At 41.9% G+C, this 25,430-nt stretch overlaps 1 protein-coding gene across 1 annotated transcript; it reads left to right on the forward strand.

Annotated features, from left to right (window-relative positions):
• The first annotated feature begins 7,787 nt into the window (after positions 1-7,787).
• Positions 7,788-17,478, forward strand: LOC136513105 (protein RETICULATA-RELATED 4, chloroplastic-like). Its single transcript, XM_066507101.1, has 8 exons — positions 7,788-8,535; positions 9,642-9,710; positions 13,206-13,337; positions 13,505-13,558; positions 13,663-13,707; positions 14,178-14,317; positions 16,962-17,087; positions 17,166-17,478. The coding sequence occupies exons 1-8, from the start codon at positions 7,909-7,911 to the stop codon at positions 17,200-17,202; spliced, it is 1,230 nt and encodes a 409-aa protein (XP_066363198.1). The 5' UTR covers positions 7,788-7,908; the 3' UTR covers positions 17,203-17,478.
• Positions 17,479-25,430: the final 7,952 nt, after the last annotated feature.

Consider the following 25,430-nt stretch of genomic DNA (forward strand, 5'->3'; position numbering starts at 1 on the left):
TGATGTGTTTTATGTGTCCTAGTTGAAGAAGTGTTTGCGTGTACCCGAGGAGTAGATACTGTTAGAAGAACTAACAGTTAAGGAAGATCTCACTTATGAGGAGTTTCTGGTAAGGATTTTGGAGACAGCAGAAAGAGTTATAAGGAGCCAAGTTATAAAGATGTGTAAGGTTCAGTGGAATCGATATACAAAAGATGATGCTACTTAGGAAAGAGAAGAGGATCTAAGGAAGACATACCCGTAGCTTTTTGAGTAAGCATCGTCCAAATCTAGAGGATGAGATTTATTTTAAGAGGGGTAGAATTATAACACCCTAAAATTTGCACAATTTTTAAATAGGAGAATTAGATTTATTATGCATTTTGTGGGCATTTGAATTTAGGAAAATAATAAATTTTATCAAATTAAAATCAAATATAGGTTTACAATCATGTGTGTGCATTCATGCCGCTGCATATTAATTTTTGAGTGGTGTGATTTGAAATCCAATTTCAAGATGATTTGAATTTCGCATTCAAATTGGTTTGGAAAATGGTTTGAAAAATAGAAAAGAATTTCCTTCTCCCTTTCTCAAATTCAGCCCACCGGCCTTGCTTCTCCGCCAGCCCAGCTGGCCGCTGGCCTTTCCCCTCTCCTCCCCGCTGGGGCTGAAGCCCAGGTCAGCCAGCGCCCGTGGCCCATTTCCTCACCCACGGCCTAGCTCCGTCCACGTCGGCTCAGCAGCAGCACTGGCCCAAGCCTACGTCGTGCGCTCTCCTTTCCTCCCACTGACAGCTAGGCCCCAGCTGTCAGGGTCTTCTCCTTCCTCCATGCCGTGTTCACCTTGGGCATGACTGCACCGACGTTGTCTGTGTCTGACTTCGCTACGCTGCCGTCCGATGCCGTGTCGCCCAAGCCATCCCCGCCTCATAAAAACCGGATGCCCTATGCCCATGCCTCCCAATCCAAGCTCTAGCGTCGTAGTCCCCATCGCCGAGCAACCATAGCCCTAAGCACCGCCGTCAACCAACCTGAGCCAGCCGTCGTCGTCATGCCTTCTCCATCTACGGAAATCCTTTTGGTGAGTTCGTGATTGTCTCCTCTCGCTCCCCGTACTTCTCTTAAGTCTAACCGTGGTCGAAATCATCAGATCTGTGAACTCTGATGAGCTCATTCATGGCGCCATCGTAGATACCTCGCCGCTGGCCCTATTTCGGCTAGCCAGGCTCCCTCTCATCCGCCCGATCAAATCCCAACCATCCAACTCTAATCCAACAGCCTAGGTGAAAGGTCCTAGTGGCTAGAGGGGGGTGAATAGCCTAATAAAAATTTCTACAACAACACTTAATAAAATGGTTAGACAATTATGAGGCAAAACAAGTATAGCGCTAGCCTACTCAAAATGCAAGCCACCTACCATAATTCTAGTTTAGATAGTATCTATTCACACAATAGCTATGACACTACCCTATGTTAGTGTGCTCTTAACGGCTAACTAAAGAGCCACACCAACCAAGCATACAAGCTCTCACAACTAGCTACACTAAAGAGCTTGACAACTAGTTTGCGGTAATGTAAAGAGAGTGATCAAGAAGGTTATACCATCGTGTAGATGAAGGAACCAATCAATCACAAGGATAAATAACAATGAAGACCAATCACCACGGAATCAATGATGAACACAATGATTTTTTACCGAGGTTCACTTGCTTGCCTGCAAGCTACTCCTTGTTGTGGTGATTCACTCACTTGGAGGTTCACGCGCTAATTGGCATCACATGCCAAACCCTCAATAGGGTGCCGCACAACCAACACAAGATGAGGATCACACAAGCCACGAGTAATCCACTAGAGTACCTTTTGGCGCTCCGCCGAGGAAAGGTCAAGAACCCCTCACAATCACCACGATCAAAGCCAGAGACAATCACCACCCTCCGCTCAACGATCCTCGCTGCTCCAAGCCGTCTAGGTGACGGCAACCACCAAGAGTAACAAGCAAAATCCATAGCGAAACATGAACACCAAGTGCCTCTAGATGTAAACACTCAAGCAATGCACTTGGATTCTCTCCTAATCTCACAAAGATGATGAATCAATAATGGAGATAAGTGGGAGGGCTTTGGCTAAGCTCACAAGGTTGCTATGTCAATTTAAATGGCCAAGAGTGTGAGCTTCAACTGGCCATAGAGCTTAAATAGAAGTCCCCATAAAATAGAGTCATTATACCCCTTCACTGGGCATAAAGCAGGGTAACCGGACGTTCCGGTCCAACTGACCGAACGCAGCACCAGACGCACCGGTCGTGAATACCGGACGCGTCTGGTCGGCATACCGGATGTGTCCGGTAGCTTCCAGACTGCCACGTGTCCAGTTCAAAACAAGGTAGCCATTGCAGCATACTTTCATGCAATCGGACGCTCAGACCGGACATAGAACTATGAATGACCGGACGCTGAGCCACTGAGTCCGGTCGAGTCTAGTAAGCCACCAGGCCGACTGGACACGTCTGTTAGAAAACAACCAGACGCTGAGCCTCAGTGTTCGGTGGAGTACAGTAAGCATCCATGCTCGACCGGACGCGTCCGATGATATCAGACCGGACGCTGCCAGCGTCTGATCAGCTGCTCTGCCGAATACTGCATTTTCTGATTCACACCGGACATGTCCGGTGTGGGGACCGGACGCGTCCAGTCGTGGAGTTCGTCACCAAATACCGAACGTGTCCGGTCACCATACCGGACGCGTCCGGTTACTCTATAACCAGCGCGGCTAACTCCTCTTCGACTCTATCTTCTTCACCCTTGCTCAAATGTGTCAACCACCAAGTGTATCATCTTGTGCATATGTGTTAGCATATTTTCATAAATATTTTCAAGGGTGTTAGCACTCCACTAGATCCTAAATGCATATGCAATGAGTTAGAGCATCTAGTGGCACTTTGATAATCTCATTCCGATACGAGTTTCACCCCTCTTAATAGTACGACTATCAAACCTAAATGTGATCATACTCTCTAAGTGTCTTGATCACCAAAACAAAATAGCTCCTATGGTTTATACCTTTGCCTTTGAGCTTTTTGTTTTTCTCTTTCTTCTTTCCAAGTCCAAGCAATTGATCATCATCATGGCATCATCATCATGTTATGATCTTTATTTGCTTCACCACTTGGAATGTGCTACCTATCTTATAATCACTTGATAAACTAGGTTAGCACTTATGGTTTTATCAATTCACTAAAACTAAATTAGAGCTTTCACTAGATCACCTCAAACCCTTTCGGCGGGCAAAATTTCAAAAGAACCCCTCCCTTTTTCAATTATAGAACCCACAGTCCATAGCACTATTTCCATAGTACGTTTTCTTCTTTGGAAAGTGCAGTTTCATCGGTTTAGATCCAAAATACATTTTCACCTATTTACAGTTTTGCCACTAATCTTGTTTTAGCCATAAAATCTCTGTTTTAACTCCGATTTGATCCGTTCAACTTGCGTTAGATTTGTAATTCTATAATCTACATGTTCATACTACTGTTATGTAGGTTTCCAACTTTTAAAATTTGAGGTTAGATTTAATCTATTATTTTACTAAAGGAAAACTTGTTTAATTCATAACTTCTTTATTTTAGCTCCAATTTTTGTGATCTTTGCGTCTGTGTGTTCGTAGCGAGACATAGATTCGTTTTCCAAACTTTTCATCTTGATTTTATGCTATTGGTGTACTGGTCTAATCTATAGCTTTGTTTGCTTTGTATGATTTGCTCCTGGATGCTTGTATGTTGCTGTATTATCAAATATAGATGGTGAGCAATTCGTGGGAGATCAAGGGTACTATTTTGATGAGAAGGATCAGTAGGAGTACTTTGCTCAAGGCAAGTATAGCATGGGATCATCCTTATTTCCTATTCACTTTAATTCATTAAATTCATGTTGCATGTGTCGCCTTGATAGGGATTCCCTAGAATTGAACTTTTACCTTGTCACCTATGGGATATGCATTGGGTAGCTTTACTAGTGCTCAATTAAACCATGATCTTATAACTTGACTAATGTTATATGCAATAAACATTAAATATTACTTTTTAGCAACTTAAAAACAGGGGGCTAGAGTATTTAGTTACTTTCTAAATGCTTCAGATTCCTCTCCCTAAGGACTTATCTGTAAGTGATCATCCGAGACTTACAGTATAGCTGTGAGGGCTATATGGCTTTGGCTTTAGCTTAGTATGAGGATCTTTTTTAGCTTGTTAGTGGTTACCTTCATTGGCGTAAGAATGGCTTGATGAATCGGGTATAGAACGGCCTCTACTCTTATGTGTATAGCCACGATGGAATTATGCCATTCGACAGGGGGTTTCCTATATTTGCTTGCCGAGTGAATCTAATGGCCCTAACTTGTTAGACGAACCTTTGAAAGGCTTCATAGTGACCCCTACCTACTCACCTTGGAAGTGTTTTGGGAGTAATTAACACAGTCATATGGGTATCACGACTCACAGTGAAAGTGTACAATCTCTGCAGAGTGTAAAACTGGTATATCAGTCGTGCTCACGGTTACGAGCGGCCTTAGAACATTTACGGAATAGATGAACGCTAAGAATTATCTGTTTATATTATTCATTATTTATGTTTACATTGATCATGTGTTTTGTATTGGGAATTGAAACAACTTGTTGCTACTCTTAAGCTAAAAATTATGACAACTAAAAGCTAAATGTTGTTAAACCTGTGTCAAGCCTTTTGAGCCTCATGAACCCCATGTTACACTTGTTGAGTATGACATGTACTTACTCTTGTTTATTTTCATTACTTGGATAAAAATCCTAGATGGGTAACAGATGGTTATGGTTATGACGATTTTTCTGAGGATTACTAGACTTGTGGTTAACTAGTTGACGTCCCTGTGATATGGAGCTTCCGTGAGAGATCTTTTCTTTATACTTCTGCTACATTTATGTGAAGACTCTGTCTTATTTGTGATGTAATAAACACTTGTGATGATACTATTTATAATTTGTCGGCTTATGTGTGTGACTGATCTCTGGGCGCACATAAGATTTTGTATCCCATTTTATTCTTAAAATTGGGTGTGACACTGATCGGACGATGAACAACGAAGTGACCGGACTCTGGGTGGCAGCATCCGGTCAACCTCAGTAAGGTTCCAGAGAGCGTTTTTCTTGACCGGATGCGTTCGGTCAGTGCTAACTGGACGCAGGTCAGAGTTCGGTTAGAACTTAACTGCTCTTTCTGACACAATGGCGGGGATAACTGATCGGAGCGTCCGGTCACCCTACAGAGTGATGATTCAGCCTCCAAACGTTATGTTTTGAATGAGGGGGTATAAATACTTACTCCACTCGTCTAAGGGACGTCTCTTACCCATTTGTTCAGATGAGAAACACCCTTGAGAGTGCAAAGGAGAGCAAGAGCCTAGTGAGGTGATTGAGATTTGAGAATTCAAGATTAAGGCCTCTTTAGTGCAAGGAGAGTAGCAAGTGTGCATCCATCCCTTCTCATTAGGCTTGTTGTGGTCAACTGAGAGTTTGTGCTTGTTACTCTTGGTGATCGCCATCACCTAGATGGTTTGGTGGTGATTGGGAGTTCGATGATCATCCGGCAAACTTGTGGATGATCCAACTCAAGTTGTGAGCGGTTGTGGATGATTTATCGTGACGGAGTGTCGAAGAATCAGCCCGTAGAGAACACTTGATCCTTACGTGGATCAAGGGGGAGCTACACCCTTGCGCGAGTGCTCCAACGAGGACTAGTAGGGAGTGGCGACTCTCCGATACCTCAGCAAAACATCGCCGTGTTCATTTCCCTTTCTTTAGTTTAAGCATTTATATTTGAGCAATTCATTTCTTATCTTTACATTCCTAGAATTGACATGCTAAAGTAGGATTAAAATTTAGGGAGCTAAACTTTTGTGTGGTAGATCAATAGAATCATATTCTAGGCACATGGGGTGAAGTAGGCTAAGTGTATGACTTAATTATTACAAAGAATTTAGAATTAGTCCAATTCACCTCCTCTTGGGCATCTTGATCCTTTCACGATGAATTCATATCTTGCGAGAGAAAAATTGCATCAATTAGATATTATTTTAGGCTGTTGTTCTAGATATCCAAATTATGCATCCGAGAATCATTGCCCTGTTCGCTTGACTGATAAGTCATGACTAAAAGTACTGTTGGCTGGTTTGTTATGAGAGAAAAATATTGTTCGTTAGCTAAAAAAATACGACTTATAAGCCAAACGAACATAACACATATACAACAGTTCATGTTAAATAGTATGCATCCCTCAAATTTTCACGATACTAGCTACATGGAACATGTGTCTATTATCTATCATGCATGAACATCCTATCAAATCTATATCCGCTCATTTATGAGCTCAAGGTGGCTCGTTTAGTTCACGAGCCAAGCATAAATTATATGGAAAAGAAAATCTATGCATTTGTCTAAAGCTTAAGATACTAATTAATAATACAAAATTAGTTCATTCATAAGTCTTAAATCAAACAAATTAATTAATATGTGCTGACATATATATAAGAATAAAAATATATTATAGTACTACACCGTACGTCCATGATCAAAACTCATACATAATGCATCCATTATCTGGTATTAATTATCCATTCATCCATTTAAAATAAAATGATAGAGTCATAGTAATCTCAAGTGTATAAGGTCTAGGTCCATTCATCAACTAGTTGTAAAGTACAAAACATCAAGTCATATAAAAACTAATAGAAGTTTAAGGACAACAACTTTAACTCGTTAGGTTTGTGAACTGACTCGTTAACTGCATGAGCTAAAATACTGGCTCAACTCGTTAAAAAATATAAACGAGACACTAGGGGTAGGAGCAACACGGGCCAACACTTCCTGATGATTTCAGCACAAACTGATGTCATGTGCACCAACCTCCAAGCAGCAGTTGAGGTTGTAATTCTGATTTTTGCTTTACCTTTTGAATCTTAAAATCAGTGAAGGTTATTCGACTGATGGTTTCTATGACTAATAAACTGGTTGATATTATTTCATTGCGAAAGAAAAACATTGATAAGTCAGGCCTATATGTTCAAGCAACGATAAGTTCAAAGCGAACAGGACGTGCCTGCTGAACATGGCCACAACACTTGCTTCACTGTACTCCACATCCTTTTGTCAGTGCAAACTACTGCACCTTTTGCAAGCTATTCTCACCAACTGCGAAACATTATGTAAAGCTGATTTGGACATCCGACGAAGACGTGGAACGGTGGAAGGCTACAAAGCCAGCGCGACAGCGTGTAGCGTTGGGCGTCGCCTAACCAGTCGAGTCAAGCTGTTGTAAAAAAAAATACTATACAACACACGTGTGTTGTAGTATAAAAAAATACACGAATTTTCTCTTTCTCCCTCTCTCTTTTAAACGGTCTCCGACGCATATACACGTACTTACTGTGCATGGCATGCCACATGTACTTGTACTTTGGACGTGATTTGTCCTTTTGTTCTTGCATAGAAAAAAAATATTTCTTGTGATATATGGATCTGTGATTTGTGATTGTTTAGATATAGAAGAAAGCTAGAGGTAGAAGGAGGATGGAAATTGTTGGATCTTAATTCTATGATGTAAAAAAAATTATGTGTTGAAACTGTATAAAATACATTAAAAAAAATGAGTTGACTCAAGCGACCTACCAACCCCTGGTGCTGGTGGACTCGCTGTAGGTGAAAAGGAAGGGGCCCACCGGTGGGTCGTTGGCTCCCTACTTCCCTGCTCCAGGGCACCGTGCTAAACTCTCGCGCGGTTCCCCCTCTTCCTCGCCGGTCGACGGCCCGCTCCCTCTCAAAAACCCACAGCCCGCTCCGGCGCTCCCTCCCAAAAACCCACCGCCCGCCGCTTTCACTCCACCCCACATCCACACCCCCGCGCCATGGCCTCTCCTCGCCCCACCTCCCTCTCCTCCCCCGCCGCCCTCATCCACCTCCGCCTCCAGCCCCTCCCCAGCATCCCGCCGCTCCACCCCACTACCCTCCCCTTCCTGCGCTCCCTCCCTCTCCACCTCCCCTCGCTCCGCCTCAACGGGCCCCACTTCCCTCCCCTCCCGCTCGCCTCTTCCGGCAGCGGAAGCGGCATCACCGGAACCGGCGGCGAGGCCGACCTTCCTCCCCTCCCGCTCGCCTCTTCCGGCAGCGGAAGCGGCATCACCGGAACCGGCGGCGAGGACGGCCTTCCTCCCTCGGGCGGGGGAGGTGGAGGGGGAGGAGGCGACGGCGACGGCGACGGCGACGGCAGCGACGACGCCTCGGTCAACAGGAGGGAGGCCCTGTTTGTTCTGGCGCAGCTCGGGCGGAAGCTCGAGAGCCTGCCGGCCGACCTCGCCGCGGCCGTGGAGGGCGGCCGCATCCCGGGCGAGATCGTGCGGCGGTTCGTGGACCTCGAGGCCTCGCCGGTGTTCAGGTGGCTTCTGCAGTTCGGTGGGTTCAAGGAGCGCCTCCTCGCCGACGACCTCTTCCTCACCAAGGTCGCCATAGAGTGCGGCGTTGGCATCTTCACCAAGGTACGCTGGAATTTCGTAATTCTTTTTTCCGGTATTATTTTATTTTCTCTAGTTTGTGATTCAGATCATCAGATGTGGTCTGGTTCGATGGGGTTTGACTGATTGTGGTGTCAAGCCTTTTGTAGTCCGGGCTCAGATGCCTGGCCGATTTCCTGGCTCAGATTTATTTTGGGACTCGGGGCTGGGATGTGATGGTTGATGCGTGTTGTCCCGATTCTGGCACTGCTCTGTCTCAGTCAAAATGATGCTTGCTTAGCCGTAACCGGCGTAATTACGTTTGTGTTGGAGTTTAGGCTTAGCTGAATGCCTTCTGTTCTCTCAATTAATCAGGAGTAACCTATTAAAAAAAAGAATAACCTACTTGGAATCTTGATTTTTTTTCTATAAATGCGAAAGCAAATGCTGATTCAGTAGACAAATAGGAATAAAGTAGCCTTTGTATATAAAAAAAAGGGCGTACCCAGTGCAGAGAGCTCCCGCTCTGTGCGAGGTCTGGGGAAGGGTGTCAGTGGCAAGTCTTACCCTCGCCTGTGCAATGCGAGGAGACCACGACTCGAACCCAGGACCTTCCGGTCACAGGCGGTAAGACTCTACCGCTTGCACCAGGCCCGCCCTTCAAAGTAGCCTTTGTATACGCTAAAGTATAATATTTTGCTCCAAAATATAAGTGATTCTGTGAATGACAGTATATCATCGTTTCCTCACTTTCGTTTTATGTGTACCACTTGCCATTGCCAATATGCAGTAGTGGCCCACTGTTGGCTTTATATGTGGTCGTCCTATCAAATACAAACCTGTTGCTACTGGAAACCCTGGGCACACAAATTTATGGTATATGCATGGTTGAAGAACATTACTGCAATGTAATGCTGGTTGGTCTAACAGCATTACTGTTGAAAAACATCATATTCCTATTTGATGCCCATATACTACATCTTTACAGGCCTTTTATTTATTTATTCATTTTCTGTTAGCAGTATGACTGAGCTTCGTTTGTGCCCACCACTTTTCTGGACCTGGTTTCAGTTAGATGATTCTGTGTTTTAGTTAGCAAGTTATGTATAATTTGTTGCAGCTAGTTTGACATAACTCCTTTAATTTGCTAGACTGCTGCAGAGTATGAGAAAAGGAGGGAGAACTTTGTCAAAGAGCTTGACTTTGTGATTGCAGATGTGGTATGCTTCTATAAGTCCCTTTTGCTTTTGTCATTGTGATCAACTTGGCATTTTCCTTTAATATATTAGGAACCATTTTTTTTGCTTCTGTTGTCTTGTCATCATTGTTCAGGCCAGAGAATTTATCTTATTTTGAATGCCTACTCTGCTCAAGTTGGAGGTGCTTTCATGTCTTTTTTGGATAATACAGCAAGTACAGCAAATCACACATTTCACGCTTTCCATCTCTACCCTCCGAGCAGGGGCTGAGGGTCATGGAGGCGAAACTGGGCCTCCGCCCCCCACCCCTCTGACAGTAGTAGCTTTGGTAGTCTATAATCTTAGTTTTGGTAGCCTATAATCCTCATGGATGCTTTATAGGACTGCATCTGTAGTCATACCTGAGAAGCTTCAATAGCTAGTACAGCAGTAGTTTTTGCAATTAGCCCCTGCTTGCTTTTGGTTCACCCTTCGTCACTGCCTCTGAGGTCAATATAGCATGCTAAAAGTGAGCGAAAATGACCACCCGTTATCTAATTCAAAAATTTGGGACATATGTAGTGTTTTTAACATGCCAGTCCCCTTAGAAAATTATAAAATCAATTTCCAAAATAAATAAAAGACATGGTAGCCCTATAATATTTAATGTCAAAATACAATCTGTCCTATGGTAAAACATGAGAAAGGGTTCTAAGTGGATAGTGTTTTTCTCGTTTCGTTTTCTTACTATTACTATTTAGACAGCTTTAAGGACTTATCTGGACATATGTTTTGACAATTTTCATGCTGGCTTACTGCCTTAACTGATGTGGCTAGCATGCTAGCCCAAGTTAACTGATACCTCTAGATATGTCCCTTTACAATGGTTTCTTTAATAACTTTGCTATCCGGTATTTGACTTTTGAAACCAACATGGTAAGGCCTTTCTGTATTTTCTGCACTCTACCTAGACACTACATAATCGTGTTTTTTAAATAAAAACTTTGTACAAATAACCATCAATTTATCTCAAAAAAACAAGACCTACCTGTAAGGTTCCAAAAGGCGCTAGGCGCTAGGCAGGCGCCAAGCCACTGATTAGCACCTAGGACGCTTAAGCGGAGATTAAACATGATTAAACGTTTGTGTTTTTTTTTTCTTTTTGTTGTTGGGATGTGCTTAAGTGCATCGCTGCATCACAGATTCAGTCTAGCCTTGTTACAACAGGCCAAGCAAGCCAGCAGTAGAATTTCCCTTGGCCCAGAAGATATTAAGAGGCCCAGGCCTATTAAAAAACCCTACAACCCAGCCTTATGCACTCCCATTCTATTCCCCTCCTGTTTCCCTCCCAGGAGCACAGCTAGCTGCACGCCCCCACACAGGTCTCCGCCTGCACAGCCCCTGCTCTGCCCGCATAGCCGCAAGCTCTAGGAGCACCAGGGAGGTGCGCGTGGGGTGGCAGGGCTGCGCTGCACCGGCGGCTACTTGAGGAGTTGGTGCTCGAGATTCTCCTTGCTGCTGGCACCAACGCAAGATGCAGAGTTGGCGGCTGCGGCCACGGCGCAAGAACATCGTGTTTCTTCGCGTGCTGCTGCCCACTGTGTTTGTGCATGCTCCTGCTGCTCGCCTCTGCATGTGCTAGCTTGCATTCCTCCTGATTTCCTCTGATTCCACACCACTTACCCGTTGGCTGGCGTTTAATTTGACCTATGGCCTAGGCGAGGCACCAGGGCTCCGTTCAGCGCTGAAGCGCACCTAGGCGAGCGGTTAATTGCGTTTTTTTGAACACTGCCTACCTGAAGCATCACCAGTTCACCACTAGTGGCATTGCAAAAGAATTTTTGCATGATATGGATAGTTCAAAACTTTTTATCGAGTTCTGTCTGCTACTTCACTGGCAGTGTGCCAAATGAACTGTATCATGCCATCAATTATAGCCTGGCAAGGGCTGCCAAACTGTGCCAGACTGGCAAGGGAATATTTTTACTTCATGTGGTTGGAACATAACACTGCATATGTACATATTTCGCCCAGGTAGTAGGTCAGAAGATAACAAAGAATAACATAGTGATTGGAGCAATGGATGAGTGGATGACCCAAATTGAGAGTATTGTTGCTTCTGATGTCAAGCACGCTGAGTACCTAATGAACAGGAAAAAAAAATGAAAAAAAGGCTTTGGAGAATTTTTGCAAGATTTTCCAGTAAAATTCAGGCATAGAATAGGACTACCCGGCAGCAGCGATGATGTGCATCAGACTGTATGCAGGCTAATGCAGCTGCTAATTGGCAGGAGGAAGGCAGCAGCGAAGTGCTTGCTATCCTGTGGGGGCTAGGATGGCCTGTGTGCTGTGTCCATGTTCTCACTGGCAGGGAGCAAATAGTGGCAAAGGGTGCATTCTTGCCACGGTGAGCAGGGTGGCGGAGGACACACCTGCTCACAACAGGGAGAAACAATGGCAAGCATGAGGTAGCCAGTGGGCATAGAGCGGCAGCAGACGCCTGATCACTGGAGTAGGATGACTGCGAACGCATGAGCTTACTGGTCAGAGGAGAGTGGCTTCTCGTGGCCAGACGCAGCATCTTGCTGAAAGGGAGGTGGCACTGGCAGCGGTCATTGGATTTGGATCTGCTTACTGTCAAGTAGGAGATGATGGTAAGCATGTGCTTGCTGGATGGGAGGAAGATGGTGGCCGGCATGGGAAGGGGTGGCGGAGTATGTGGCCTCGCACGGTGGGTGCCTCCGTGATGCTTTAATAATCTATCTCTGTTGCAGTCTGTAGCGGGGACACTTTAGGTGAGGTGGCTAGGTTCTTGCTTAGGACTGCATGGATTCTATTCCAAGAGCTGGTTGGATTCCTGATGAATTGTTTTACCCAGCTGAGCTGATAGCCTTAGCCTCACATTTCAGGTGAGCTGGTGACAGAAACACCATCAGTCTGCCACCTACTTGAACATGATTAAATATAAAGACTACTGCAATAGGTACTATTTCTATTAAATATAAAGACTTTAACACGATTAAAATATAAGAAGTTCTATAATTCATTTGGTACTAAATAAATAACCAGAAGATGTTCACACCTAAGCGTTTGATTTCCTTGATGCATTCACTGTATGTGCGCTACAAGAATTATGCCAGAAAAGAGTATCACATGGAAATTCTGAAATTGCATTAATAAATGGTAATCGTTTGCCTTAGCCTTTCATACTTGCAGCGAAAAAACACTACCACTAATTGTTTTGCTACTTCAACTGTAAATGGATTATCAAATTACGACATTTTTTCTGACTAGTTTACTTTTGTCTACCCCTTTCCCAAACAGTATTTCAACTGCAAGATCTTCCCAACTCAGCTTTCACAGTTCAATGTTAATCAGTGTTGACAGTTATAGTTAATGGCAATGCAGGAAATGGTTCAACCTTTCATCTGTGCTAATTAAGAAAATAATTAAATCTCTGTTGTTAACTGTATTTATTTATTCACTGGTTTTCCTTTGCAAAACTTTTAATCTCTATTAGTTCTTAATACTTTCCAGGTCATGGCAATAGTTGCAGATTTTATGCTTGTATGGCTTCCTGCTCCAACCGTGCCTTTACAGCCACCACTAGCGGTGAATTCTGGAGGCATTGCTAAGTTCTTCTACAACTGCCCAGATAATGCCTTCCAGGTACCATGATCTTCACTATTCATTGGATCGGATCGTCCCTTTATCTCCCCCCCTCTCACACACTTGTACCGATATATTTGTATAGATTGAAGTTTTTCTTTTATTCTGAAAGGAAAGTTATAAATTTTTTTTGGGACTTGTGAACTTATATGGAAATTCTGCTGCAGGTTGCTTTGTCTGGGACATCATACTCCCTTTTGCAGAGAGTAGGAGCTATTTTGGTAAAGTTGAATTTCTGTGCTCTGCTGTGTTGTTCACAATCAACAATTGACATTGAGTAGCTTTATGGCCTTTTGTTATGAAATCACAATTTGTCTTCTTGCAGAGGAATGGCGCAAAGCTTTTTGCTGTCGGAACTAGTGCCTCTCTGGTAAGTTTGTCATGATGCAATTGTAATGTCTTTGGAAAACACTCGGTCTGTTTCGACTTACTGTTAAAGTGCAACACTAGAGCCATAGCCATAGTTTCTTTTCTAAACTTCTCCGTGCTAAGCAGGAAGTAAAACAAAAAAAATGTCATATATATTTGGGAAATGCTTGAATCATTTTTGTCTTTGTATATGCTATATTGCTATGGATGGCCATCGTTATTGGAAAACCGTGAGCCCTGGAGCGTGCAAACCTATTATGTATTGATTTTTTTGTATAGGTGGTGTAAATGTTAGATATATTGATGAATACTTGTATAAGTAATGAGGTCAAGGCGGTAAATTGATGATACTGTTTAGTTTTGGTGTCTAACAATCAGTTGTCTAGTCAATGGCTCAATACCATCTTTGCTATTGAAGCCAAGTTTTCAAGAACATGTAAGAGCTTACAATGCGTGGTCATTTTTTTCCAGGTCGGCACTGGTGTGACCAATGCACTGATAAAAGCAAGGCAGGCTGCCAGCAAGGATTTTGACGGTGAAGTTGAGAATCTTCCAATTTTATCAACTAGTGTTGCATATGGTGTGTACATGGCAGTTTCCAGTAACCTAAGGTAACAATCATCTTCTCAAACAATTTCCCTGATATTCTAATTTATCAATTAATTAATTATTTCCTTTGAATTTCTCTAATTTAGAGTGACTGCACGATAGGAGGCTATATGGATATATGATGCATTAGGAGTCTAGGACATGCACACTTGTATAGTTGTGGGGATGGAAATGGTAGCATGTGGGACATACATAAAGAGTGAAACTCACCAGCACTCCTTAAGCTCAGCCCACATTCCCATCTAGGTCCTTGCTTTCAAAATGCAAATATATGGCCCTGTTTTGCAGGGATTCAGTTTCTCGAAGAAACTTCTCTGGAGAGAAACCGATTTTGATTCTCCTGTGAAACAGGTTTTTGTGGTTTCTAGGAGAATTCAAGAAATGTTTCTGGTTCTGGCTCTGAATATCAGACATGTTTTAGGGATCCTATCGTTTCTCTCTAGAAACAGTTTCCATTCGTCTGTTTGTGGAGAGAAACCATTTGGAGAATCCCTACTATGTGCACCGTTACTAAAATTTACTAATTCCACTACTCAAGGTCAGATAATCATATAGATAGTGCTGACTCACATACATGTCATTTTTGAGAACACACATCCAAGGGTTGTTTCTTGGAAGCAGGACTTCATAGATGAAGCAACACTTCAATCTCATAGACTAATGATGAAAATAGGTTTATCTTCCCAAACTGGATTGACTTTCTTTCCTAATTCCTGTCTTCTCTCTGCCTCCCACTGTGGAGAGCTTGCTTAGTTTCCTTTGCTGTTTTTCTCTCTCTGTAGGCTTTGATCTCTTGTTCAATTTCTTTGTTTTCGTATTTTAATAAAACTGGAAGTGGGAGCCTCCCCTGATGTTTTTCCTTAAAAAAAACACATACGTGGCATGCAGACTATGCGATAACGTGGAACCTAATAATACACGGGGTCAAAATTTAGGTCATTAGGTTGATTTGGACCATGAGTGGCACAATTAGCAAGTATAGGGACATAGATATGCATTTTGAGAGTTTGTATCCTAGATGAGAATGTGGAAAAATTTAAAGTACCTCTGGTTACATAAATGACAAGGGGACCAAAGTACAAAAAAGAGTGTGTTTCTCTTTTTTGCTTGTCCCAATTCCCAAAGACGATCCTGTATGAGTTATGGAATGTATGGCAGGAATAATATATCTCATTGTAATATCTTGGTTTATTGAAACTTTTGTTATGCCCCAACCGATATCGTGGGAGCAGTTTCTTCAAAGGCAGAAAATCCATTTCAGGATATCATCTGAGATATATTTTTTACTACTTTTGATGGAAAGGGCTAATGCAAATGTATCACTGCTCTTTATTCTTTGTTAAATATTTTGTTCATCCCTTATTTTCTATACTATATCAATGAAACCTACTGAGCGGTTCATAATATGATCTATGATTTTTGAACTTTAGTATAACTACAATTCTTGTACATTTCTGATTGTATGTCTACAAGCCCTTGTCGTTGCTTTGTTGTTATTGTGAGGTACCAAATGCTAATGGCACATTATCCATTGCAAAAGAAGAAAATATTGCTGTTCAGCTCCTTACCGTAGATGCCATAACAATCTTTCATTAACTTATTGCTTGTCTGTTTGGTGCTTGGATACAAAGTGTTTTCAGAGTATTGGAGAGATACAATGGTTTTTTAGAATACTTTGGTTTTGAAAAAAAAACAAGGTTTTTATTTGTAACAAACCTTTTGGTTTTGAGAACCATGGTACTGCTAAGGTCTTGTTTGGGTGCAAAGTATTTTCGTTGTTTTAGTAAAATACTATAGTTTTGTGAAATACTTTGGTTTTGAAGGGCCCTGTTTGGATACAAAGTATTTTTGGAGTTTTAGAAAAATTCCATGGTTTTGTGAAATACTTTGGTTTTTAGAGTGCCATGAAGTGTTTGGATGCAACAAACTTTATAGTTTTGAATACCATGGTATTGCTAAAACTGTAGTCCTTTTGGAGTTCTAAAACTGCAGTTTTTTGATACTATGATTTCTTAATACTACAACATCCAAACAAGGTGTTTGGATGTAAACGATCTTTGTAGTTTTGAAAACCATGGTATTGCTAAAACTATACTGTAAAGTTTTAGAAACTCCACCCTAAGATCTTTTTTTCTAAACCATGGTCTTGCACATCTCTTCTAAAAGTAAAGTTTCTTGATACTGCACTTTATCAAAACTACATCCAAATAGATGCAAAGTATTTTTTTGAAGTATTTGATAAATACTACAGTTATGCAAAATAATTTGGTTTCAAAACCTCCTGGGTGTTTGGATACAACAAACCTTGCAGTTTTTGAAATCATGATTTTGTCAAAACCATCTTTTTGTATGTAGTTTTAGAAACTAAACTCATGACCTCTTTTTTCTAGAGCACAGTTTTGTATGTCTTTAGCTTATAAAACTAGAGTTTCTTGATACCACGGTTTCGCACGTCATCCAAACAGGCTGATGTTTTTACAGTTTTAGAAACTCCATGCGGGCATGCAACACCTGTTTTTTTTCCCCTTCTAAAACATGGTTTTGCAGGTCTTGTGTTTCCAAAACAACAGTTTCTTGATACAATGGTTTTCTAAAACAATGGCATCCACACGGTTTATGATTGTTTTGTTCTTGAACTTTGAACAGATACCAGGTTTTGGCTGGAGTGATTGAACAACGGATGCTCGAGCCACTACTGCACCAACGCAAACTAATATTGAGTGCAGCAAGTTTTGCAGTTCGAACAGGGAATACATTTTTGGGTTCTCTGCTGTGAGTATTTTGTACGCTCAGGGGATTAACACCGCTGTCTGTGTTATCAGTTCACCTACTGACTATGCTTCTCTGCAGGTGGATCGACTATGCCAGGTGGGTAGGCGTACAATAGGCTCAAGCATACAGGCACAAATACAATTGCTCAGAGCTTCAGCGTTATGGGTTCTTCATGATTTGCTATTACCATGCTTCCTCCAACTGGCAACTACTCGTTTGCTTCATGGGAGACTCTTAGGACAGATTTTGATATCATTCTTTAAACAATGCCTTGAGGAAAGCGTAATTTGTCGAATTGTTTCCACAAGCAAAAGATCAAATTTGTTTGGACGGCTTAAGGTTGTGTTGTGTGTGTTGGACTGGATTGATTAAAATTCGTACAGTTTGGTCATTGCTTGTGCAAGTTCCTGTGATTTGGTTATCGTGGTCGAGCACCAATTTTTGCTGGCCATGTATTCACCAAAGTTTGGCTTACTAAATTTCTGTCAGCAATTTATCCATATACAAGACTGGCAAATATACCCGGGTGTTGTCACGAGAGGAAAACCATTCTAATTCTTTTTATAACAGTAAAGTAGGGAGCAAATATGTCCCTGTGTTATGAGAGAGAGAAAACATTGTAATTTTTTTTGATAGCAGTAGATATATTTAGGAAGAATCACTAAAATGAGTTTTGGTGGACTACATCAATTTCATTATGTTATATATGGGTTTATCTTGAAAAGTAAAACAAAAAAGAAAGAAATTAGATTGGTCTTTTACTTTTCTTATATAACAAGTAGAGACCAAATGTGTCCGTGTAATAGTGTTGTTATGAGAGAAAAAAATCTATTTTTTTATCAACTACTCTATCCATTTTAAATTATAAGATATTTTGATTTTCTAGATATATAATTTTTGTTATGCACTTAAATATACATTATGTCTACATAAGCAGTAAAAATAATATATGTAGAAAAACCAAAATATTTTATAATTTGGAATGAAGAGAATAGATATTTTGGAAGAAGAATCACTAAAATCAGAGTTTTGGTGGGTGACATCAATTTTATAGGATGTTATATGTTGGTTTATTTTGAAAAATAAAATAAAAATAAATAATTTTAGATTGGGCTTTTGACTTATTGATTTGGAGGGGTTCTATTGGGTTATTATTGAGAAATTGGACTCACATGACACTCTGGGATTTGCAATCTTGTTGGTGCATGCGGGGTGGCGCAAGAGGTTAGAGGTGGACATGCTCGAGCTCGAGTGCGTGAGATGTATTGTGTGATTATGTGGAAAGGTGTAGTGTAGTGGGATGGATGACTATTAATTCAGACGTCGATCTTCTAACACCAAACTTATGACCGTGACTTTTTGATAGACGGTTGATCTGCTTAAGCTATTTACATAGGTAGTTGACAATCGAAAATGTCCACCTTTAATTTGTATAAATAGCCTATTAAATAGCCTTTAATTTACATAGGTATCTCTTCATCTACTATCTACTGTCTACTATTTACTATATCTAAATAGGAGAACTCCATTAGCAGATTTCTCTGCAATATCGTGAACCACGTCACCACATAAGACCCACCTCTCTCTATATTCTTTGATGCAGCGAAGGCCACATTTCATCTCTTCCCCTTCGTGCTATACCCGTCGGTGCCTATTTTCCTTCTAGCATGTGAACAGACTAAGAACTGATCCAAACGGTGCCACTCACGAGCGCCTCCATTAGTGTGAGTGATTGCATCACGAAACGGTCTAGGACCCGAATAGTCATTGGTCAGATTTATAAGTTAGTGACCGTTGTTAGATTTATAAGTTAGTGACCGTTCCATGGTTGGTGGGCCCCCGTTGCACAGCGCCATAAAAAGAGAGGTGGGGACCGGGGCACAAGGCACAAGGTTCACCTGAGCCGCCAGACGCCCCATCTACAGTCCCTAAACCCTAACCGATCTAAGAGGGAGCTGCTGCCAGCGATGGGAAGACCGCCACCGAACACTGCCGCCTCTGCACCGCCGCCACAGCGACAATGCCTTCACCGTCGGTCTCCACCGCGTCACCGTCAAGCAACCCCATAGCCAGTTCGTCTTCCACGAAGGCGGCCGATGGTTTGCACCCCCTCAACCCCTATCTCTCTCACTCTATCTGTTAATCCTGTACTAGTAAATATTCTAGGGTTTACACTTCATCAAATGTCAGTATGTATGCTAGATTTATGGCTAGTGATCCTGTAACGTTACTATCAATGGTATCAGTCGCCTAACTAGGCGTAGATTTAGCTTATCGGGGTAGAAAACTGAGTAGCAACAATTAGGAGGTGAGAGATCCGATTCGGATCTAAGCAGAGGGTTCATCGAACCCTAAACCTAAATCGGGTGAAGAAAAGGAGTAAGAAATGGTCTCGGTTTTGAAAATAAATTCAAACCCTAACCCTAACCCGCGTAGACAACTCGGGGAAGAAGAACAATACTCGACCTAACCCTAACCCTAAACCCCAATCGGACAAGATCTGAGAAGAATAGAGCGAGATCCAATCAGAGAGTAGAAGGGGAAAGGGGAAGTGCTTGGTAGACGGCTTACCTCACCGCTGCACCGCGCTGACCGTCTCGTCGGCGCGCGAGAAGAAGGCCAAGCCGCTACTGCTCGTCGGGCTTGCGCGAGCTCTAGCCAAGGGCACAGCGGCTAGGCCGCTCGATGGCGGCGCGCTCACCCGCTGGGGAGCGCGTGCGTCGGCGAGGGGGCCAGCGACGGCGCCATCACCTCTCGGCTCTCACTCGGTGGCGGCTACTCGCTGCGCTGAGAGAGGAAGAGGGGGGAGACAAAATGAACCTAGGGTTCAGGCGCGCGGTCCTCGTCGTTGTTTTTATATCCACCGAGAACGACGGACAACCGTCCGATTGCGATGAACGGCTGAGAGCCATCGGGCCAGATTCGGCCCAGGCGGATGCGCGCGGCAGGCGGCTTTGTCGGCCCAGGCCCAGGTTGTGGCCTGTGAAGGCGCAGCGCGCGCGAGTGTAGAGCAGGCCGGGCCGGATTCCGCTACTGAGACAAGCATTGTTTCAAAGGGCTGGGCTAAATGAATAGTAGAAACTGAGTTATCATTTTATTAATTTTCAGAAGCAAATTTTGATGATTTTTTTATCAAGTTTCAATCTCTGTCAAAATTTGAACCAACGGAATAATTTTTCAGAGAGTAGATTAGTATAGTAAAACGCTTATGAAAAGTAGATAAATAATTTTTTTTTCATGTTTCCGCTGCAATGTAAAAGTTTATTATCTTCTAATTAAATTCGAACCAACGGAAGAATTTAATTTGAAGAGTAGTCATTTTTAGTCAGTAAATTATAATATTGTTATTTTTCTGACCAACGTTGATAATAGCAATATTATAATGTTTATTCGTAAGTTTTTCATGCATTAATTCTATTTCTGTCCAACGGTGATATAGAATTAGTGTATAAGATTGTTGTATGTTTTAATTTTGACCAACGTTAAATTAAGCCATGCAATTATTATGTCATATTTTTCTCACTGTCTCTGATGGTGTTTTTTAGACTCAACCCAATAGCTTTTATCTCGCACATACCGCCTCTTGAAGGTGGCAACTATAGGGTATGGCGAGAGAAGTATGAACTAGCACTTGTGCTGTCTGAAAATGACCTAGCGCTTACCTCTCCGTGTCCGACTGAGCCAGTGGACCCGGTGAGGGAAGATAATGAGACTGATGCTGATTTCACTGCTCGGCAACGAGATCATGTAGAAGTGCGGATGAAGTATGATCTCGAACGCAAGAAATGGGACATTTCAAACTGCAAGTGCTTGATAGTGGCTAAGCCCACAATTTTAGATGCAATAAGAGGGTCTATCCTAGATTGTGATACTGCCACAAAGTATCTTAAGAAGGTGGAGAGTCAGTTCACTGGCTCTTCAAAGGCTTATACCAGTACTTTGATTAAGAAATTATTCAATAAGAAGTATACTGGTGGCGGTATCAGAGAGCATATACTAAAGATGAGCAACACGTCTTCGAAGCTGAAGCCAATGGATTTGGGGCTCAAGGATGAGTTCCTGATTCATTTGGTTTTTGCTTTCTTGCCAAACGAATATGAAACTTTTGTTGTTAATTACAATATGTAGCCCGATAAGTGGGATATAGAGAAGCTCATCGCAATGTGTGTTCAAGAAGAGGAGAGGCTGAAATCCTTACAGGGTGACTCTGCTAACCTTGTGAAGGACAACAAGAAAAGGAACTTCAATAAGAATGTCAAAACTCAAGGGAAAGCCCCTCAGAATGACCACCATTAGAAGAACAACAACGCTCAAGTTGAAAAGGATTAGTGTAAGTGGTACAAGAAGCATGAACATTACCAGAGGGACTGTCCAGACTTTCTAAAGAGCCTTCTAAAGAGATGTGAGGATTTCATTATATTCATAGATAAATCCTTGTATTTAAGTTATGTAAAATCTACTTGGTGGATTGATTCAGGTGCAACTGTTCATGTTGTAAATTCATTACAGGGATTCCATACGAGGAGAACCCTGTAAAGAGGAGAAAAAAGGATTAAAGTAGCAAATGGAATTAAAGTTGAAGTTGAAGCCATTAGAGATCTCTCTCTAGAATTAGATGATGATTTTAGACTAGAGCTTTCAAATATTCTTATGTACCCTCTTTGCGTAGAAACTTGATAAGTGTCTCACGACTAGATGATGACGGATATGATTGTCATTTTGGTAATGGCAAATGTCGGATTGTGATTAATAATAAGTGTGTTGGTCTTGTCTTCCGACAAGACAAGCTTTATTTATTATCACTTTCTGAGAATGTGAATGATGTGAGCACTGAGAATGAGAATGAGAATGTTTCCTCGTCTATGAATGCAACAAATAAGCGGAAGAGAGTGCATGACGTATCTTCAAAATTATGGCAATGTCATTTAGGCCATATTTCGAGGGGGGAATAGAGCGATTGATTAAGAAATCAATTCTTCCGCCTTTAGAATTTTCATATTTAGAACAATGCATAGATTGCATAAAAGGAATGCACGTTAAGAAAATAAAGAAAGATGTCAAACAAAGCACAGGAATTTTAGAAATAGTCCACACAGACATCTGTGGTCCTTTTTCTATGAATAGTGTGTATAGTTATGATTCATTTATAACATTCACAGATGATTATTCTCGTTTTGGCTATATTTATCCAATTAAGGAAAGATCGGAAGCATTGGAAAAATTTAAGACATTTAAGGCTGAAGTAGAAAATCAGCACAACTTAAAGATTAAGGTAGTAAGGTCCGATAATGGGGGAGAGTACTATGGTCAACACACCCTATATGGCCAAGTCTCTAAACCCTTTGCAAGGTTCTTACGGGAAAATAGCATAGTAGCCCAGTATTCTACACCGGGCGAGTCTCAGCAGAATGGAGTAGCTGAAAGACGCAACCGTACCTTAATGGATATGGTGAGAAGCATGATAAGTTACTCTACCCTACCGATAAGTTTATAGATGGAGACGTTAAAAACCGTCATTCATATACTTAATCGAGTGCTAAGCAAATCGGTGCTCAAAACACCGTATGAGTTGTGGACAGGAAAGGAACCCTCACTTAACTATTTACGTGTGTGGGGTTGTCCAGCTAAAGCAAAAGTTTTTAACCCAAACATAGGGAAGCTAGACTCCAAGACAGTTAGTTGCCATTTCATTGGCTATCCAGAAAAGTTAAAAGGTTATCGCTTCTATTGTCCTGATAGACAAACGAAGTTTGTAGAAACAAGACATGTTGTCTTCTTGGAGAATGATATGATCAGGGGGAGCATGGTAGCATGAGAAATTAGTTTTGAAGAGAAGTGGGTATACGTGCCCACTCCTATGGTTCAGGAGCCATTCTTCACGCTACCTATTGTTGCTATACCAACAGTGAAAGACACTGTAGTAATAGCACCTATTGTTAGTTCTCCTGTGGCAACAATGAATAAACATGAGGAACCTATCCTTCAGGATCCCCTAGAACCTATTGTCGCACATGAGGGAGAGCAACAACAGCCTCATATAGAACAAGCGTCGTCTAACGAGGCCCCTAGAAGGTCTCAAAGAGTCAGGAGATCAACTATTCCTGATGACTACGAAGTTTATGAATGTGAGGAATTTTAAATGGAGGGTGATCCCACCTCATTTGAAGAAGCCATGAAAAACGCTCACTCATCCAAGTGAATCAATGAAAACCAACGGTGTTTGGAACTTAGAAACAATTCGTAAAGGAGCCAGAACAGTACGTTGTAAATGGGTCTACAAAACTAAACATGACTCCAAAGGGAATATAGAAAGGTTTAAAGCACGACTTGTGGCAAAAGGTTTCATGCAAAGAGAAGACATAAATTATAATGAGATATTTTCTTCAGTCTCATGTAAGGATTCTTTTAGAATCATAATGGCGCTTATAGCACATTATGATTTAGAATTACATCAGATGGATGTAACGACGGCGTTCCTAAACGGGGATCTGGAGGAAAATGTTTACATGACACAACCGAAAGGTTTGTTGTGGAAGGAAAAGAACGTATGTGATGTCACATGAAGAAATCCATTTACAGATTAAAACAAGCTTCAAGACAGTGGTATTTGAAGTTTAATAGTATAATAAGAAAGTTTAGGTTTCAAGAAAATGTAGATGACAATTACATTTATGCAAAGTTCAAGAATGGGAGATATATTTTCCTAGTCTTGTATGTGAATGATATCTTGCTCGCTAGCAGTGATGTTAATCTACTACTAGAAACAAAGAAGTTCTTGTCCTTGAAGTTTGATATGAAGGATTTTGATGAAGCTTCATTCGTCCTAGGAATAGAGATTTACCGAGATACAGAAAAGGGGGTTTTAGGAATATCCAAAAGGCATACTTAGAAAAGGTTCTAAAGAAATATAGTATGCGAAATTATAAGTCTTCACCTGCTCCCATAGTCAAGGGCGATAGATATAGAGAATTTTAATGTCCCAGGAACCAATATGAGATCGATCAAATGAAAGTGGTTCCATATAGTTCAGCTGTTGAAAGTTTACAGTATGCTCAAGTGTGTACTTGTCCTGACTTAGCATTTGTTACCAGGTTACTTGGCAGATATCAGAGTAATCCAGGAATAGAACACTAGAAATTAGTAAATAAAGTTTTGTGTTACCTGCAAGGTACGAAGGGTCTCATGCTAACGTATAGAAGATTTGATTCCCTGCACATAGAGGGGTATACAGATTTTGATTATGCGGGAGATGATAGAAAGTCTACGTCAGGATATATATTCACTCTCGCAGGAGGAGCTATATTGTGGAAAAGCTCAAAGCAAACTGTCACTACATCGTCCACAATGTTTGCCGGGTTTGTATTATGTTATGAGGCCACAGGGCTGGTGAATTGGCTAAAGAAATTCATACCCGGGTTGAAAGTGGTAGATGACATACATAAACCACTCAAGTTATACTGTGATAATAATCCAGCAGTATGTTATGCTCACAACAATAAGTCAAGTGGTGCTGCTAAACACATTGACATAAGTATTATGTTGTGAAAGATAAAGTCCGGGATCATATAATTAGTCTTGAGCATATAAGAACAGAAAAGATACTCACGGATCCGCTTACAAAAGGCTTACCACCCAGCGTGTTTAGAGAACACTTAGCCGGTATGGGTTTAAGGGAAAGCCTATGATTTCTAGACAATAAGGGTCTAGTTGAGAATCTATTTCAAAACAGAGATGTGCATTGTAGCTGTTTAATCTAATGGCAACTGATTGTGATGATGAGGCACGCTCCATGTACTGATTTATGATGGAATGGGAACAAATAAAGTAAGTAAGTTGAGTTTAAGTCATATGATGAGATCAAGGGGGAGAATGTTAGATGATCTCCACCAATTAGTCCAACGGTCAATTGGGCCATTGGATCCGTGTCCTGATGGGGACGCTCAACCGTTCCATGGTTGGTGAGCCCCCATTTCACAGCATCATAAAAAGGGAGGTGGGGGCCGGGGCACAAGGCACAAGGTTCACCTGAGCCACCAGACGCCCCACCTACAGTCCCTAAACCCTAACCGATCTAAGAGGGAGCTGCTGCCAGCGACAAGAAGACCACCACCGGACATCGCCGCCACAGCGACAGTGCCTTCACCGTTGGTCTCCACCGCGTCACCATCAAGCAACCCCATGGTCAGCTCGTCTTCCACGAAGATGGCCGATGGTTTGCACCCCCTCAACCCCTATCTCTCTCTCACTCTATCTGTTAACCCCGTACTAGTAAATGTTGTAGGGTTTACACTTCATCAAATATCAGTAGGTATGGTAGATCTATGGCTAGTGATCATGTAATGT

This window comes from Miscanthus floridulus, chromosome 16, assembly GCF_019320115.1.
Source record: "Miscanthus floridulus cultivar M001 chromosome 16, ASM1932011v1, whole genome shotgun sequence".
In the NCBI taxonomy this organism is placed as follows: domain Eukaryota; kingdom Viridiplantae; phylum Streptophyta; class Magnoliopsida; order Poales; family Poaceae; genus Miscanthus; species Miscanthus floridulus.